Genomic DNA, 20381 nt, shown 5'->3' with positions numbered 1-20381 from the left:
CTTGCTACTGCCATATAGTGCCAGTTTCTGACTGGTAATTCAAAGAATATATTGGGGTTACGTGCACCCACAATTTTTACTACTGGTATACAGTGCCATTGTCTGACTGGGAATTCAAAGAATATATTGGGAATACAAATACCCTCATTTCTTGCTACTGCCATATAGTGCCAGTTTCTGACTGGTAATTCAAAGAATATATTGGGGTTACGTGCACCCACAATTTTTACTACTGGTATACAGTGCCATTGTCTGACTGGGAATTCAAAGAATATATTGGGAATACAAATACCCTCATTTCTTGCTACTGCCATATAGTGCCAGTTTCTGACTGGTAATTCAAAGAATATATTGGGGTTACGTGCACCCACAATTTTTACTACTGGTATACAGTGCCATTGTCTGACTGGGAATTCAAAGAATATATTGGGGTTATAAATACCCTCATTTCTTGCTACTGCCATATAGTGCCAGTTTCTGACTGGTAATTCAAAGAATATATTGGGGTTACGTGCACCCACAATTTTTACTACTGGTATACAGTGCCATTGTCTGACTGGGAATTCAAAGAATATATTGGGAATACAAATACCCTCATTTCTTGCTACTGCCATATAGTGCCAGTTTCTGACTGGTAATTCAAAGAATATATTGGGGTTACGTGCACCCACAATTTTTACTACTGGTATACAGTGCCATTGTCTGACTGGGAATTCAAAGAATATATTGGGAATACAAATACCCTCATTTCTTGCTACTGCCATATAGTGCCAGCTTCTGACTGGTAATTCAAAGAATATATTGGGGTTACGTGCACCCACAATTTTTACTACTGGTATACAGTGCCATTGTCTGACTGGGAATTCAAAGAATATATTGGGAATACACATACCCTCATTTCTTGCTACTGCCATATAGTGCCAGTTTCTGACTGGTAATTCAAAGAATATATTGGGGTTACGTGCACCCACAATTTTTACTACTGGTATACAGTGCCATTGTCTGACTGGGAATTCAAAGAATATATTGGGGTTATAAATACCCTCATTTCTTGCTACTGCCATATAGTGCCAGTTTCTGACTGGTAATTCAAAGAATATATTGGGGTTACGTGCACCCACAATTTTTACTACTGGTATACAGTGCCATTGTCTGACTGGGAATTCAAAGAATATATTGGGGTTATAAATACCCTCATTTCTTGCTACTGGTATATAGTGCCATTGTCTGACTGGGAATTCAAAGAATATATTGGGGTTACGTGCACCCACAATTTTTACTACTGGTATACAGTGCCATTGTCTGACTGGGAATTCAAAGAATATATTGGGGTTATAAATACCCTCATTTCTTGCTACTGCCATATAGTGCCAGTTTCTGACTGGTAATTCAAAGAATATATTGGGGTTACGTGCACCCACAATTTTTACTACTGGTATACAGTGCCATTGTCTGACTGGGAATTCAAAGAATATATTGGGGTTATAAATACCCTCATTTCTTGCTACTGGTATATAGTGCCATTGTCTGACTGGGAATTCAAAGAATATATTGGGGTTACGTGCACCCACAATTTTTACTACTGGTATACAGTGCCATTGTCTGACTGGGAATTCAAAGAATATATTGGGGTTATAAATACCCTCATTTCTTGCTACTGCCATATAGTGCCAGTTTCTGACTGGTAATTCAAAGAATATATTGGGGTTACGTGCACCCACAATTTTTACTACTGGTATACAGTGCCATTGTCTGACTGGGAATTCAAAGAATATATTGGGAATACAAATACCCTCATTTCTTGCTACTGCCATATAGTGCCAGTTTCTGACTGGTAATTCAAAGAATATATTGGGGTTACGTGCACCCACAATTTTTACTACTGGTATACAGTGCCATTGTCTGACTGGGAATTCAAAGAATATATTGGGGTTATAAATACCCTCATTTCTTGCTACTGCCATATAGTGCCAGTTTCTGACTGGTAATTCAAAGAATATATTGGGGTTACGTGCACCCACAATTTTTACTACTGGTATACAGTGCCATTGTCTGACTGGGAATTCAAAGAATATATTGGGAATACAAATACCCTCATTTCTTGCTACTGCCATATAGTGCCAGTTTCTGACTGGTAATTCAAAGAATATATTGGGGTTACGTGCACCCACAATTTTTACTACTGGTATACAGTGCCATTGTCTGACTGGGAATTCAAAGAATATATTGGGGTTATAAATACCCTCATTTCTTGCTACTGCCATATAGTGCCAGTTTCTGACTGGTAATTCAAAGAATATATTGGGGTTACGTGCACCCACAATTTTTACTACTGGTATACAGTGCCATTGTCTGACTGGGAATTCAAAGAATATATTGGGAATACACATACCCTCATTTCTTGCTACTGCCATATAGTGCCAGTTTCTGACTGGTAATTCAAAGAATATATTGGGGTTACGTGCACCCACAATTTTTACTACTGGTATACAGTGCCATTGTCTGACTGGGAATTCAAAGAATATATTGGGGTTATAAATACCCTCATTTCTTGCTACTGCCATATAGTGCCAGTTTCTGACTGGTAATTCAAAGAATATATTGGGGTTACGTGCACCCACAATTTTTACTACTGGTATACAGTGCCATTGTCTGACTGGGAATTCAAAGAATATATTGGGGTTATAAATACCCTCATTTCTTGCTACTGGTATATAGTGCCATTGTCTGACTGGGAATTCAAAGAATATATTGGGGTTACGTGCACCCACAATTTTTACTACTGGTATACAGTGCCATTGTCTGACTGGGAATTCAAAGAATATATTGGGGTTATAAATACCCTCATTTCTTGCTACTGCCATATAGTGCCAGTTTCTGACTGGTAATTCAAAGAATATATTGGGGTTACGTGCACCCACAATTTTTACTACTGGTATACAGTGCCATTGTCTGACTGGGAATTCAAAGAATATATTGGGGTTATAAATACCCTCATTTCTTGCTACTGGTATATAGTGCCATTGTCTGACTGGGAATTCAAAGAATATATTGGGGTTACGTGCACCCACAATTTTTACTACTGGTATACAGTGCCATTGTCTGACTGGGAATTCAAAGAATATATTGGGGTTATAAATACCCTCATTTCTTGCTACTGCCATATAGTGCCAGTTTCTGACTGGTAATTCAAAGAATATATTGGGGTTACGTGCACCCACAATTTTTACTACTGGTATACAGTGCCATTGTCTGACTGGGAATTCAAAGAATATATTGGGAATACAAATACCCTCATTTCTTGCTACTGCCATATAGTGCCAGTTTCTGACTGGTAATTCAAAGAATATATTGGGGTTACGTGCACCCACAATTTTTACTACTGGTATACAGTGCCATTGTCTGACTGGGAATTCAAAGAATATATTGGGGTTATAAATACCCTCATTTCTTGCTACTGCCATATAGTGCCAGTTTCTGACTGGTAATTCAAAGAATATATTGGGGTTACGTGCACCCACAATTTTTACTACTGGTATACAGTGCCATTGTCTGACTGGGAATTCAAAGAATATATTGGGGTTATAAATACCCTCATTTCTTGCTACTGCCATATAGTGCCAGTTTCTGACTGGTAATTCAAAGAATATATTGGGGTTACGTGCACCCACAATTTTTACTACTGGTATACAGTGCCATTGTCTGACTGGGAATTCAAAGAATATATTGGGGTTATAAATACCCTCATTTCTTGCTACTGGTATATAGTGCCATTGTCTGACTGGGAATTCAAAGAATATATTGGGGTTACGTGCACCCACAATTTTTACTACTGGTATACAGTGCCATTGTCTGACTGGGAATTCAAAGAATATATTGGGGTTATAAATACCCTCATTTCTTGCTACTGCCATATAGTGCCAGTTTCTGACTGGTAATTCAAAGAATATATTGGGGTTACGTGCACCCACAATTTTTACTACTGGTATACAGTGCCATTGTCTGACTGGGAATTCAAAGAATATATTGGGAATACAAATACCCTCATTTCTTGCTACTGCCATATAGTGCCAGTTTCTGACTGGTAATTCAAAGAATATATTGGGGTTACGTGCACCCACAATTTTTACTACTGGTATACAGTGCCATTGTCTGACTGGGAATTCAAAGAATATATTGGGGTTATAAATACCCTCATTTCTTGCTACTGGTATATAGTGCCATTGTCTGACTGGGAATTCAAAGAATATATTGGGGTTACGTGCACCCACAATTTTTACTACTGGTATACAGTGCCATTGTCTGACTGGGAATTCAAAGAATATATTGGGGTTATAAATACCCTCATTTCTTGCTACTGGTATATAGTGCCATTGTCTGACTGGGAATTCAAAGAATATATTGGGGTTACGTGCACCCACAATTTTTACTACTGGTATACAGTGCCATTGTCTGACTGGGAATTCAAAGAATATATTGGGGTTATAAATACCCTCATTTCTTGCTACTGCCATATAGTGCCAGTTTCTGACTGGTAATTCAAAGAATATATTGGGGTTACGTGCACCCACAATTTTTACTACTGGTATACAGTGCCAATTTCTAACTAGGAATTCAAAATGCGCAAGGCTCCCGGAAAGGGACGTGGACGAGGCCGTGGGCGAGGTCGGGGGAATGGTTCTGGGGAGCAAGGTAGCAGTGAAGCCACAGGGCGTCCCGTGCCTACTCCTGTGGGGCAGCAAGCATTGCGCCACTCCACAGTGCCAGGGTTGCTTGCCACATTAACTAAACTGCAGGTACAAACCTTAGTAGGCCCGAGAACCAGGAACAGGTCTTGCAATGGCTGTCAGAGAACGCTTACAGCACATTGTCCAGCAGCCAGTCAGACTCTGCCTCCTCTCCTCCTATTACCCAACAGTCTTGTCTTCCTTCCTCCCAAAATCCCGAAGCTTTACAGAACAATAACCCAAACTGTCCCTGCTCCCCAGAGCTGTTCTCCGCTCCTTTCATTGTCCCTCAACCTGCCTCTCCACGTCACGATTCCACGAACCTAGCAGAGGAGCATCTGTGTCCAGATGCTCAAACACTAGAGTCTCCTCCATCTCCGTTCGATTTGGTGGTGGATGACCAGCAACCCACCCTCATCGACGATGATGTGACGCAGTTGCCGTCAGGGCATCCAGTTGACCGGCGCATTGTGCGGGAGGAGGAGATGAGACAGGAGTTGGAAGAGGAAGTGGTGGATGATGAGGACACTGACCCGACCTGGACAGGGGGGATGTCAAGCGGGGAAAGTAGTGTGGATGTTGAGGCAGGTGCAGCACCAAAAAGGGTAGCTAGAGGCAGAGGTCAGCAGCTTAGGCGAAGCCAGGCCACACCCGGAATCTCCCAAGATGTTCCAGTTCGTACCCAGCCCCGGAAAACTCCCACCTCGAGGGCACGTTTCTCGAAGGTGTGGAGTTTTTTCAAGGAATGCGCCGAGGACAGATATAGTGTTGTCTGCACAATTTGCCTCTCGAAATTGATTAGGGGCTCTGAGAAGAGCAACCTGTCCACCACTTCAATGCGCCCTCATTTGGAATCCAAGCACTGGAATCAGTGGCAGGCAGCAACGGCAGGACAAAGGCCGCCTGCCGTTCACGCCACTGCCTCTGCCACTGCCTCTGCCACTGCCACTGCTGACTGTGCTGGCGATGCACTCCAGAGGACGAGCCAGGACACCACTTCATCTGCCTCCGCCACTTTGTTGACTTCTCCCTCATCCTCCCCTGTTCCTGTCTTATCTCCTTCTCCTGCACCATCAAAGGCACCATCAGGCGCTTCTTTACAACAACCCACCATCTCTCAGACATTGGAGCGGCGGCAGAAATACACTGCTAACCACCCACACGCGCAAGCCTTGAACGCCAACATCGCTAAACTGCTGGCCCAGGAGATGTTGGCGTTCCGGCTTGTTGAAACTCCCGCCTTCCTGGACCTGATGGCAACTGCGGCACCTCGCTATGCCGTCCCTAGCCGTCACTACTTCTCCCGGTGTGCCGTCCCCGCCTTGCACCAGCACGTGTCACTCAACATCAGGCGGGCCCTTAGTTCCGCGCTTTGCACAAAGGTCCACTTGACCACCGACGCGTGGACAAGTGCATGCGGACAGGGACGCTACATTTCACTGACGGCACACTGGGTGAATGTAGTTGAGGCTGGGACTGCTTCCCAAACTGGCCCGGTGTACCTCGTCTCCCCGCCTAACATTCCTGGCAGGGACACGAGAAGAACACCCCCCTCCTCCTCCTCCTCTACCGCCTCCTCCTCCGACACCGCCTCCTCCTCCGCCACCGCCTCCTCCTCCGCTGTTAGATTGACCCCAGCTACGAGTTGGAAACGTTGCAGCACTGGCGTTGGTAGACGTCAGCAGGCTGTGCTGAAGCTGATCAGCTTGGGGGACAGACAGCACACTGCCTCCGAGGTGAGGGATGCCCTCCTCGATGAGACGGCAATATGGTTTGAGCCGCTGCACCTGGGCCCAGGCATGGTCGTTTGTGATAACGGCCGGAACCTGGTAGCAGCTCTGGAGCTTGCCGGACTCCAACATGTTCCATGCCTGGCCCACGTCTTCAACCTAGTGGTGCAACGTTTCCTAAAGAGCTACCCCAATGTTCCAGAGCTACTGGTGAAAGTGCGGCGCATGTGCGCCCACTTTCGCAAGTCGACAGTAGCCGCTGCTAGCTTAAAATCTCTCCAGCAACGCCTGCATGTGCCACAACACCGGCTTTTGTGCGACGTCCCCACACGCTGGAACTCAACGTTTCAGATGTTGAATAGAGTGGTTGAGCAGCAGAGACCTTTGATGGAATACCAGCTACAAAACCCTAGGGTGCCACAAAGTCAGCTGCCTCAGTTTCTCATCCATGAGTGGCCATGGATGAGAGACCTTTGTGACATCCTACGGGTGTTTGAGGAGTCCACAAGGAGGGTGAGCTCTGAGGATGCGATGGTGAGCCTTACAATCCCGCTCTTGTGTGTTCTGAGAGAATCCCTGATTGACATCAGGGATAACTCAGATCACACAGAGGAGTCAGGGATAGCATCCGATCCGTCACAGCTGGAGAGTAGGTCCACACATCTGTCCGCTTCACTGCGTTTAATGGAGGAGGAGGAGGAGGAGGAAGAAGAGTTGTCCGATGATGTGATGGTGATACAGGAGGCTTCCGGGCAACTTCGAATCGTCCCATTGTTGCAGCGCGGATGGGTAGACATGGAGGATGAGGAGGAAATGGAGATTGAACTTTCCGGTGGGGCCAGAGGAGTCATGCCAACTAACACTGTGGCAGACATGGCTGAGTTCATGTTGGGGTGCTTTACAACCGACAAGCGTATTGTCAAAATCATGGAGGACAACCAGTACTGGATCTTTGCTATCCTTGACCCCCGGTATAAAAACAACATCTCGTCTTTTATTCCGGTAGAGGGGAGGGCCAATCGCATCAATGCTTGCCACAGGCAATTGGTGCAGAATATGATGGAGATGTTTCCAGCATGTGACGTTGGCGGCAGGGAGGGCAGTTCCTCCAGTAGGCAACCAAGTTCTCACCGGTCCACACAAACGAGGGGCACACTGTCTAAGGTCTGGGACACCTTGATGGCACCCCCCTCGCCAAAGTGCCGCCACGGAGGGTCCTAGTGTCACCAGGCGTGAGAAGTATAGGCGCATGTTGCGGGAATACCTTTCCGACCACAGCCCTGTCCTCTCCGACCCCTCTGCGTCCTACACGTATTGGGTGTCGAAGTTGGACCTGTGGCTTGAACTTGCCCTATATGCCTTGGAGGTGCTGTCCTGTCCTGCCGCCAGCGTCCTATCTGAGAGGGTGTTCAGTGCAGCCGGTGGCATCATCACTGACAAGCGCACCCGTCTGTCAGCTGAGAGTGCCGACCGGCTCACTTTGATAAAAATGAACCACCACTGGGTAGAGCCGTCATTTTTGTGCCCACCTGTGTAAAGCACCCCAACATGAAACTCCATGTCTGTACTCAACCTCTCCAATTCCTCCGCATCCTCATACTCATCCACCATAAGCGTTGCACAATTCTGCTAATACTAGGCTCCCTCCACCCTGATTTCCCCCAACTCTGCTGGTTAGAGGCTCCCTCCACCCTGATTTCCACCAACTCTGCTGGTTAGAGGCTCCCTCCACCATGAATTGGTCCAAACTGGGCTGTTTAGCGGCTCCCTCCACCATGAATTGGTCCAAACTGGGGTTTTTAGAGGCTCCCTCCACCATGAATTGGTCCAAACTGGGGTTTTTAGAGGCTCCCTCCACCATGAATTGGTCCAAACTGGGGGGTTTTAGAGGCTCCCTCCACCATGAATTTGCCCAAACTGGGCTGTTTAGAGGCTCCCTCCACCATGAATTGGTCCAAACTGGGGTTTTTAGGGGCTCCCTCCACCATGAATTGGTCCAAACTGGGTTTTTTAGAGGCTCCCTCCACCATGAATTTGCCCAAACTGGGCTGGTTAGAGGCTCCCTCCACCATGAATTGGTCCAAACTGGGCTGGTTAGAGGCTCCCTCCACCATGAATTTCCCAAAACTTGGCTGTTTAGAGGCTCCCTCCACCATTAATTGGTCCAAACTGGGCTGGTTAGAGGCTCCCTCCACCATGAATTTCCCAAAACTTGGCTGTTTAGAGGCTCCCTCCACCATTAATTGGTCCAAACTGGGCTGGTTAGAGGCTCCCTCCACCATGAATTTGCCCAAACTGGGCTGTTTAGAGGCTCCCTCCACCATGAATTGGTCCAAACTGGGGTTTTTAGGGGCTCCCTCCACCATGAATTGGTCCAAACTGGGTTTTTTAGAGGCTCCCTCCACCATGAATTTGCCCAAACTGGGCTGGTTAGAGGCTCCCTCCACCATGAATTGGTCCAAACTGGGCTGGTTAGAGGCTCCCTCCACCATGAATTTCCCAAAACTTGGCTGTTTAGAGGCTCCCTCCACCATTAATTGGTCCAAACTGGGCTGGTTAGAGGCTCCCTCCACCATGAATTTCCCAAAACTTGGCTGTTTAGAGGCTCCCTCCACCATTAATTGGTCCAAACTGGGCTGGTTAGAGGCTCCCTCCACCATGAATTTGCCCAAACTGGGCTGGTTAGAGGCTCCCTCCACCATGAATTGGTCCAAACTGGGTTTTTTAGAGGCTCCCTCCACCATGAATTGGTCCAAACTGGGCTGTTTAGAGGCTCCCTCCACCATTAATTGGTCCAAACTGGGCTGGTTAGAGGCTCCCTCCACCATGAATTGGTCCAAACTGGGGTTTTTAGGGGCTCCCTCCACCATGAATTTCCCAAAACTTGGCTGTTTAGAGGCTCCCTCCACCATGAATTGGTCCAAACTGGGTTTTTTAGAGGCTCCCTCCACCATGAATTGGTCCAAACTGGGCTGGTTAGAGGCTCCCTCCACCATGAATTTCCCAAAACTTGGCTGTTTAGAGGCTCCCTCCACCATTAATTGGTCCAAACTGGGCTGGTTAGAGGCTCCCTCCACCATGAATTTGCCCAAACTGGGCTGTTTAGAGGCTCCCTCCACCATGAATTGGTCCAAACTGGGTTTTTTAGAGGCTCCCTCCACCATGAATTGGTCCAAACTGGGCTGGTTAGAGGCTCCCTCCACCATGAATTTCCCAAAACTTGGCTGTTTAGAGGCTCCCTCCACCATTAATTGGTCCAAACTGGGCTGGTTAGAGGCTCCCTCCACCATGAATTTCCCAAAACTTGGCTGTTTAGAGGCTCCCTCCACCATTAATTGGTCCAAACTGGGCTGGTTAGAGGCTCCCTCCACCATGAATTTGCCCAAACTGGGCTGTTTAGAGGCTCCCTCCACCATGAATTTGCCCAAACTGGGCTGGTTAGAGGCTCCCTCCACCATGAATTGGTCCAAACTGGGTTTTTTAGAGGCTCCCTCCACCATGAATTGGTCCAAACTTGGCTGTTTAGAGGCTCCCTCCACCATTAATTGGTCCAAACTGGGCTGGTTAGAGGCTCCCTCCACCATGAATTGGTCCAAACTGGGTTTTTTAGAGGCTCCCTCCACCATGAATTTGCCCAAACTGGGCTGGTTAGAGGCTCCCTCCACCATGAATTGGTCCAAACTGGGCTGGTTAGAGGCTCCCTCCACCATGAATTTCCCAAAACTTGGCTGTTTAGAGGCTCCCTCCACCATTAATTGGTCCAAACTGGGCTGGTTAGAGGCTCCCTCCACCATGAATTTGCCCAAACTGGGCTGTTTAGAGGCTCCCTCCACCATGAATTGGTCCAAACTGGGGTTTTTAGGGGCTCCCTCCACCATGAATTTCCCAAAACTTGGCTGTTTAGAGGCTCCCTCCACCATTAATTGGTCCAAACTGGGCTGGTTAGAGGCTCCCTCCACCATGAATTTGCCCAAACTGGGCTGTTTAGAGGCTCCCTCCACCATGAATTGGTCCAAACTGGGGTTTTTAGGGGCTCCCTCCACCATGAATTTCCCAAAACTTGGCTGTTTAGAGGCTCCCTCCACCATTAATTGGTCCAAACTGGGCTGGTTAGAGGCTCCCTCCACCATGAATTTGCCCAAACTGGGCTGTTTAGAGGCTCCCTCCACCATGAATTGGTCCAAACTGGGTTTTTTAGAGGCTCCCTCCACCATGAATTGGTCCAAACTGGGCTGGTTAGAGGCTCCCTCCACCATGAATTTCCCAAAGCTTGGCTGTTTAGAGGCTCCCTCCACCATTAATTGGTCCAAACTGGGCTGGTTAGAGGCTCCCTCCACCATGAATTTGCCCAAACTGGGCTGTTTAGAGGCTCCCTCCACCATGAATTGGTCCAAACTGGGTTTTTTAGAGGCTCCCTCCACCATGAATTGGTCCAAACTGGGCTGGTTAGAGGCTCCCTCCACCATGAATTTCCCAAAACTTGGCTGTTTAGAGGCTCCCTCCACTATTAATTGGTCCAAACTGGGATGGTTAGAGGCTCCCTCCACCATGAATTTGCCCAAACTGGGCTGTTTAGAGGCTCCCTCCACCATGAATTTCCCAAAACATGGCTGTTTAGAGGCTCCCTCCACCATTAATTGGTCCAAACTGGGCTGTTTAGAGGCTCCCTCCACCATGAATTGGTCCAAACTGGGCTGTTTAGAGGCTCCCTCCACCATGAATTTGCCCAAACTGGGCTGTTTAGAGGCTCCCTCCACCATGAATTTGCCCAAACTGGGCTGGTTAGAGGCTCCCTCCACCATGAATTGGTCCAAACTGGGTTTTTTAGAGGCTCCCTCCACCATGAATTTGCCCAAACTGGGCTGGTTAGAGGCTCCCTCCACCATGAATTGGTCCAAACTGGGCTGGTTAGAGGCTCCCTCCACCATGAATTTCCCAAAACTTGGCTGTTTAGAGGCTCCCTCCACCATGAATTTGCCCAAACTGGGCTGTTTAGAGGCTCCCTCCACCATGAATTGGTCCAAACTGGGGTTTTTAGGGGCTCCCTCCACCATGAATTTCCCAAAACTTGGCTGTTTAGAGGCTCCCTCCACCATTAATTGGTCCAAACTGGGCTGGTTAGAGGCTCCCTCCACCATGAATTTGCCCAAACTGGGCTGTTTAGAGGCTCCCTCCACCATGAATTGGTCCAAACTGGGTTTTTTAGAGGCTCCCTCCACCATGAATTGGTCCAAACTGGGCTGTTTAGAGGCTCCCTCCACCATGAATTTGCCCAAACTGGGCTGTTTAGAGGCTCCCTCCACCATGAATTGGTCCAAACTGGGTTTTTTAGAGGCTCCCTCCACCATGAATTTGCCCAAACTGGGCTGGTTAGAGGCTCCCTCCACCATGAATTGGTCCAAACTGGGCTGGTTAGAGGCTCCCTCCACCATTAATTGGTCCAAACTGGGCTGTTTAGAGGCTCCCTCCACCATTAATTGGTCCAAACTGGGCTGTTTAGAGGCTCCCTCCACCATGAATTTGCCCAAACTGGGCTGTTTAGAGGCTCCCTCCACCATGAATTGGTCCAAACTGGGTTTTTTAGAGGCTCCCTCCACCATGAATTTGCCCAAACTGGGCTGGTTAGAGGCTCCCTCCACCATGAATTGGTCCAAACTGGGGTTTTTAGAGGCTCCCTCCACCATGAATTTGCCCAAACTCTGCTGGTTAGAGGCTCAATCCACCCTGATTTTCAAAACAAATGTTGGTGCCAACCTCAACTTACTACAAGGGCCAAATTCACTGCTGGTGACAAGCTCTCCTCACTGCAAGTGCCAAATACACATGTTTCAAGGTGTTTTCCTACTGTCAGAGAGGTGGTATTGAGTGTGTAAAGTGTGTAGTTGTTAGGCTGTGATGTTGGGGTAATAGAGGGTCTTTGGTGTGTTAGATGCCCCCAGACATGCTTCCCCTGCTGTCCCAGTGTCATTCCAGAGGTGTTGGCATCATTTCCTGGGGTGTCATAGTGGACTTGGTGACCCTCCAGACACGGATTTGGGTTTCCCCCTTAACGAGTATCTGTTCCCCATAGACTATAATGGGGTTCGAAACCCGTTCGAACACACGAACATTGAGCGGCTGTTCGAATTGAATTTCGAACCTCGAACATTTTAGTGTTCGCTCATCTCTAGTCTTCTGCCCTCTGCAGGGAAACTGTTTATTTAGCCGGACACAAAGTCGGAAATGCAGGACTTTATGTCCGGTAAAAAAATAATGGTATCCCAGAAGACACTCACAGGCGGTCACCTTTGCAAATCTATTTAAGTGAATGGGTTTTAAAACTGACAGAAACCGGAAACCTGTTATGCCGAGTCCGGCCGTGAGCGCCAGTGAGCGTTTTATGCTCTCCACAGCGAAATTGTTTTTTTTTTAACCGGACACAGAGTACTGCATGTCCGACTCTGCGTCCGGTTAAAAAAAAAAAAAAAAAACCGGTTCGCCGCGGTAAGCATAAAACGCTCACTGGCGCTCACGGCCGGACAGTTTTCAAACCCATTCAAATGAATGGGTTTCAAAGATGCCTGCAGTTTTCAGTCTCCTGCCCTGCTTTGTGCAGGAAACGGAAACCTGCAGAACGGAGTCCCGAGCGCAGATGTGAACGAGCCCTGAATTGTATAGTTTTTGAAGAATATCATGCATGTTATAGGCACACCTAGACACAATGAGCCACAATTTACTCTATTTTGTAGGCTTCAGTAATGCCCAGTAGGAAACAGATACCACATACAGAAACAGATTGTGAGGTAAGAACACCATCTAAGAGGCTCAGGTTGAATGCTGAAACGGATTCTGAAGTGAAATCTCCATCCAGAAGGCTCAGGTCGAAAGCAGACACAGATTGTGAAGTGAAATCTCCATCCAAGACACACAGGTCAAGTGCAAGAACTGATTATGATGTTGTAACTCCCACTAAAAAGCTCAGGCCAAGTGATGCAATTGTATTGTCACCAAGGAGGTCAAGTAAATTACAAGATGACACACTCAAAGGTACTCCAGTAAAAGATAAAGAACAGGCCCTACACTTGTTATTAAAACCTACAAAAGCATCTTCAAGGAGCACGCCATCAAAGCAAACCGCAGACAGAACAGTGACTAGTGGGAAGGAAAAGAAGGACCCAGGCAAGAAAGTGAGTATGGTTTTTATAATATTGCTGCATTTATTTTAAAGCTTTATTTCAACATCTAACGCACATTCTTTCATTACAAATTGCTGACTTTTTTTTTTTTTTTTTTTTATCGCTTATTATTTTTTTAGAAACAGTTTAATTTGGAACCGCTCCATTTTCTTCAGTCTCACAGCAAAAATAATGACAGTGATGATTTCAAAACACAGTTATGGTCTTGTGCTTTTGAACCTAACCTGGATTCTTCTTCCAGTAAAGGTGAGAAAATATCATGTGAAGTGGAATGTATCGTGTAGATCAGGCATGTCCAAACGTATTCTAATTGACACCGTCCCGCCAGCGCTGTTGCCTCTAAAGGGCTCTACTGGTCCTTCACTGATTTTTTTAATAGGCAATGGGGGTCCAGTAATGTCCCCTATTAACTTGCCTATCCCTACTTCTGCTGACGACGTCCTCTTCAGTCTCCAGGATTTCTCCATGCACCATACATTACGTCGTTTTGACTTGATGTGCAGCGCGCAGGGCCCATTGAAGGCTGAAGAGGAGGTCACAAGCAGGAATATAATTTCTCTACATAAGGGGGGCTGCCATTTTGCTTGAGATGTTACAGTGCTCTCTTTACAGCAGTTGAGGTATCTGCTTTATAAGCAGCCAGATGAGTACTCACTGTGGGACTCAATGTCCTTATAGAAAGCACATTTTTTTTCACCACCTCCATCAAGGTGATTTCTTTACATTCTGATTTTGGCGCACTTTGAATTATTTTTTTTAGCCATTAATTTAGTACCCTATTCAACAACTGCTGCGTGTAAAGTTGGAAAGCCTTTATTAGCAATAATATTAGAGTTCAAGACTGTGACTAAATTAGTCACAAGTAAGATTGTAAAGGTTTGGAGGGGGGGGAATTTGCTATATGCATGGTGTCAGAAACACAACACCATGCCTCTGTTTAATTTTTTTTCTTTTTCATGTAGATTGTGAGCCCCACATAGAGCTCACAATGTACATTTTTTTCCCTATCAGTATTTCTTTTTGGAATATGGGATGGAAATCCATGCAAACATGGGGAGAACATACAAACTCCTTGCAGATGGTTTTTTGCCATTGACGGGATTTGAACACCGGGACTCCAGCGCTGCAAGGCTGCAGTGCTAACCACTGAGCCACCATGTGGCCCCTTATGCCTCTGTTTATTTTGTGTAGTTGTTCTGACATATAGATGACTGTATGAGAAGATGACCATATTAATATGCTAATGCATACTTGCATTTCAGTTATTGCCACATGTGGTGGTGAATCTGTCTGTCTTATTGATTGTGAGACTGGAAAAGTTCTTAAGAAGTATAAAGTCCCTGGAGAGGTAAGTGTGATATTTCTTTTTTTTTTTTCTTTTTGTATTTTAAATAAATATGCATAGCCTTTACTACAAATATGAAAAAAAGGCCTACAGTAGGCTTTTTTTTACTTCTATTTATTGATAAACTAGACATTGCATAGAACAAAAACAACCTTAGCCACTGTGGTATGCAAGCACAAGTGTTACAGCAGGACGCAAAAGAGATAACACATGGTGTGCCCACAGGCATCGGAGGCAGGAAATCCAACAAATACAGTGGTAATACAACTACTAAATAATCCTTCCATTAGGAAGGGTATTGTAGAGTTTTACAATGACCTATAACCTTGAACATTATGCAGGGTCAAGGGGACAAGCACAACGTGCTCCATACCTGCTGAAATGTATCTGCTCATCCTCTATTGTTGTAAACTGTATTTTCATATAGGAAGTAGGGTGTCTCTCCAACATCCAGTGCATGGCAACAGCTTCATGTGCTAAAAGCAGAGATATTTTCTGGTTACCCCTTCTTTAATATCAATGAGCATTAGGGGGGTATTGTATGTATGCCATTTCTTGAGGTAGGAAAGTTATAGTACTGAGAATTCTATAGTGCATCGCACATGTTTTTGTTTTAAGTCAAGATCAAAATCATATCTTGTCTTTATTGTATTTTAGGAGTTCTTCACACTGGCGTGGACGACTCTAACAATGATCTGCATAGATGGACAGAAAAGAAAAATCAATGTGTTAGCAGCTGGTGGAAGATTCGGCATTGTGAGATTAATGTACCCTAAAGTTGGTTTATGTTATGGCGAGATAAAAGCTCATAAAAAGGCCATCTCCATCATGTGTTTCAGCCCAACACAGGACACGTTCCTCTTCAGTAAGTGTAAAAACACTCTGTGGAAGCAGAATGCTAGTTGTGATATATTTGATCCACTACCCTATCAATGTTGCGTACTACCCTAAGGTCCTCAGTGGTTACTTATCCGTTCAGCTCAGTTATGCTGGGTTTGTCCGCAGCAGATTCTTTTAAAAGAATGTGTATGTTAGCACATGCAGATTTCCTGCACTCTCTGTGGACTTCAACTCTCACAATATAGTAGGTGAAATGCGCTGCAGTTTACAAACAAATGCAACAGTAGAATATTACATGGTATATGTTCACTAAAATCCATCCCCCCCATGTATTTTCTCTACTCTCTATTCACATTTATTGTAAACGTGCACCCAAAATATGCAGCAAATAGCTACAACTTAAAGTTGCCCAGACGCACTCACAAAAACTAAGCCAAAACCATTGATTTTGTTGGCAGTAGGCCAACGTGTAAAGTGCCTGGAATTCTGCTGTGATGACTCTGAGATAAAGGATCTTCAGTTTTTCTTTTATAGAAAATAGACTGAAGTTATAATTAAGATCTTTATGCCATTTGGGAATTAACATTATTATATTGACAGATCTGGACTGTATAGTAAATCATGTAATGGTATACAGAATATGGCTGGGGGTGGAAACTGAAAATGGTATAAAAAAATTTCTAAAATTGGATATTTATTTTCCATATCGGCAAACGATAATGCCATATTTTCTATTTATCTCTTATTAGCTGGATCTTATGACAAGAGGATTATTTTATGGGATATAGGAGTTCCTGACAATGAATATAACTTCAGAGCCAGGTATGGTATACAAGTACTCTGGCTATCGCCTTATTTTTTTGCGCCAGTAAATACATACCGGTAGCTACAACGTGTGATTTACAGATGGATCTGTCTCCTCCATGACATGTCTATTTCAGTAAATGTGTCTCTTTGCTAGGGCTGGGCTATAATGACCCAAATTAAAAAGGGCATTTTACCTCTATTACAATTAATTCCCTAAAGACTGAACTAATTTTTGTTTTTGTGTATACAGTGCCTACAAGTAGTATTTAACCCCCTGCAGATTTAGCAGGTTTGATAAGATGCAAATAAGTTAGAGCCTTCAAACAAGAGCAGGATTTATTAACAGATGCATAAATCTTACAAACCAAAAAGTTATGTTGCTCAGTTAAATTTTAATAAATTTTAAACATAAAAGTGTGGGTCAATTATTATTCAACCCCTAGGTTTAATATTTTGTGGAATAACCCTTGTTTGCAATTACAGCTAATAATCGTCTTTTATAAGACCTGATCAGGCCGGCACAGATCTCTGGAGTTATCTTGGCCCACTCCTCCATGCAGATCTTCTCCAAGTTATCTAGGTTCTTTGGGTGTCTCATGTGGACTTTAATCTTCAGCTCCTTCCACAAGTTTTCAATTGGGTTAAGGTCAGGAGACTGACTAGGCCAATGCAACACCTTGATTTTTTCCCTCTTGAGCCAGGCCTTGGTTTTCTTGGCTGTGTGCTTTGGGTCGTTGCCTTGTTGGAAGATGAAATGACGACCCATCTTAAGATCCTTGATGGAGGAGCGGAGGTTCTTGGCCAAAATCTCCAGGTAGGCCGTGCTATCCATCTTCCCATGGATGCGGACCAGATGGCCAGGCCCCTTGGCTGAGAAGCAGCCCACAGCATGATGCTGCCACTACCATGCTTGACTGTAGGGATGGTATTCTTGGGGTCATATGCAGTGCCATCCAGTCTCCAAACGTCACGTGTGTGGTTGGCACCAAAGATCTCGATCTTGGTCTCATCAGACCAGAGAACCTTGAACCAGTCTGTCTCAGAGTCCTCCAAGTGATCATGAGCAAACTGTAGACGAGCCTTGACATGACGCTTTGAAAGTAAAGGTACCTTATGGGCTCGTCTGGAACGGAGACCATTGCGGTAGAGTACGTTACTTATGGTATTGACTGAAACCAATGTCCCCACTGCCATGAGATCTTCCCAGAGCTCCTTCCTTGTTGTCCTTGTGTTAGCCTTGACTCTTCGGGCAAGCCTGGCCTCGGCACGGGAGGAAACTTTCAAAGGCTGTCCAGGCCGTGGAAGGCTAACAGTAGTTCCATAAGCCTGCCACTTCCGGATGATGCTCCCAACAGTGGAGACAGGTAGGCCCAACTCCTTGGAAAGGGTTTTATACCCCTTGCCAGCCTTGTGACCCTCCACGATCTTGTCTCTGATGGCCTTGGAATGCTCCTTTGTCTTTCCCATGTTGACCATGTATGAGTGCTGTTCACAAGTTTGGGGAGGGTCTTAAATAGTCAGAAAAGGCTGGAAAAAGAGATAATTAATCCAAACATGTGAAGCTCATTGTTCTTTGTGACTGAACTACTTCTTATATTTAGGGGAACCAAACAGAATTCTGGTGGTTTGAGGGGTTGAATAATAAATGACCCTCTGAATAAACTTTTCACAATTTAAAAAAAAATTAAACCAAGAAATAACATTCTTTTTTGCTGCAGTGCATTTCACACTTCCAGGCTGATCTACAGTCCAAATGTCACAATGCCAAGTTAATTCCGAATGTGTAAACCTGCTAAATCTGCAGGGGGTTGAATACTACTTGTAGGCACTGTATATTATTTATTTTAATTTTTTTTATTTATTTATTTATTTATTTTATAAAGTCCATGATGGCTTATTGTTTGGAGGCCAAATTGTTCTTTGTAATGGCACCATTCAATATTTTGTACAATGTACTGTGGCAGCTGGGAAAAAATTTAGAATGAGGTGCAATTGGAATAAGAAATCACGTTGATCCTAAATTTAACTGCAACATCTAAAGTGTTAACCGCTGCGTTCGTTGTTAACACCAGTCACAGCTGGTGCTAGGTGCATTATACAGTCTGCATCTCCCCATGCGACCAAGGATGTAATAGTACATCCTTGATCTTTAAGGGGTTAATGAACTATCAACTTAGGACCCCCCCCCCCCCCCCCCCGTTACACCCCATGCCTCCTATTTATATGCCATCAGTGGATTTTGGTGCCTGTTAATCACATATCAGCAATCCTGGTTGGACAGTGTACAGTTGGTGACATATCTGTTAGCCTATGGCTGAGTGAGATAGGTTGACGTGGAAGCAAAATAACTGAAATAATCAGCAATAATGTCAACAAGTTCATTATGATTGATTGATTGAGCTGACTTTTGGCTTTCTATTTTCAATTTCCCACAAGACAGCTATTTTAAGACATTCATTTGACACTATCAAGTCAATGCTACCAGTATCAGCCAATGAAGGAACAGGAGATATTGTAACACTTAGGGCTCATTCATATCTGCGCCCAGGGTCTCCGTTATACAGGTTTCCGTTTTCTGCCCGAAACTGGGCAGGAAATAGAAACCTGCAGGCATTTTTCAAACGCATTCATTTGAATGGGTTTGAAAAGTGTCCAGCCATGAGCGCCCGTGAGCGTTTTATGCTCTCTGTGACTAAACCGTTTTTTTTTAACCGGACACAAAGTTGGACGTGCAAGACTTGACAGGACATGAAAAACCGGTTTCACCGCGGAGAGCATAAAACGCTCACCAGTGCTCACGGTCTGACAGGTTTCCGTCTTCTGCCAGCAGAAGACAGAAACCTGAGTACGGAAACCAAACGCTGGTGTGAACCCAGCGTTAGTTGTCAATTTATTCAGACATTTCTAGGAGGAAAAATGAAAAAATAGCACAATGCAGAATTCTAATACAAGATGCTCCAGAATTGTTGTTTCATAGTTAATACAATTATTCATTAAATCAGGTGAGGTGACTGCTCTTCTTTCATATATCTCCCTATCTTATAAAAATGAATTCTTGTCTGTCTGTCTGTCTGTCTGTCTGTACTCTAATGCGAACCAAACGACTGGACCGATCTTCACCAAATTTGGTACAGAGATACTTCAGGTATCCAGGAAGGTTTAAGACGAGACTCCAACTCGCTCGGACGTACCGTTGCTGAGATACAGCATTCCAAACACAGTGCCGCCCCCCCCCCCCCTTAGCCAATACAAACCTGCAAGTCTTTCACTCATATTCCAACTGCAATACACACGGTCACTCCACATGCACAATACAACACTGATATCCAAACTGAGATACACGCAGCAGAGGATTAGATACACAGATCAGCACACAGTATCACATGCCAGAGGATTAGATACACGGGTCTGCACACAGTCCCACACACCAGAGGATTAAATACGCATTTCTGCACACAGTTCCACACTGAAGGATTTGATACGTGCATTTGCACACGGTTTCACATGCCGAAGGATTAGATACAGGCATCTACACACAGTTCCACACTCCAGAGGATTAGATACGTGCGTCTGCACACATTTGTACACGCCATAGGATTAGATACACGCGTCTGCACACAGTTCCACATTCCAGAGGATTAGATATGCGCGTCTGCACACAGTTCCACATTCCAGAGGATTAGATACGCGCATCTGCACACAGTTGTACATGCCATAGGATTAGATACACGCGTCTGCACACAGTACCACATGCAGT

At 45.1% G+C, this 20381-nt stretch overlaps 1 protein-coding gene across 1 annotated transcript in view; it reads left to right on the top strand.

Moving 5' to 3' along the window:
- Positions 1-20381, top strand: part of LRWD1 (leucine rich repeats and WD repeat domain containing 1) — a 44645-nt gene that overhangs the window by 13728 nt on the left and 10536 nt on the right. The window contains exons 7-11 of the mRNA XM_075263930.1: positions 13186-13623; positions 13752-13878; positions 14895-14980; positions 15635-15842; positions 16567-16639. Of these exons, the coding sequence (XP_075120031.1) occupies positions 13186-13623; positions 13752-13878; positions 14895-14980; positions 15635-15842; positions 16567-16639 (932 nt within the window). The remainder of the gene's footprint in view (positions 1-13185; positions 13624-13751; positions 13879-14894; positions 14981-15634; positions 15843-16566; positions 16640-20381) is intronic.

The sequence above is a fragment of the Leptodactylus fuscus genome, chromosome 2 (assembly GCF_031893055.1).
Source record: "Leptodactylus fuscus isolate aLepFus1 chromosome 2, aLepFus1.hap2, whole genome shotgun sequence".
NCBI lineage: Eukaryota > Metazoa > Chordata > Amphibia > Anura > Leptodactylidae > Leptodactylus > Leptodactylus fuscus.
This window is presented reverse-complemented; position numbering and strand designations above follow the sequence as displayed.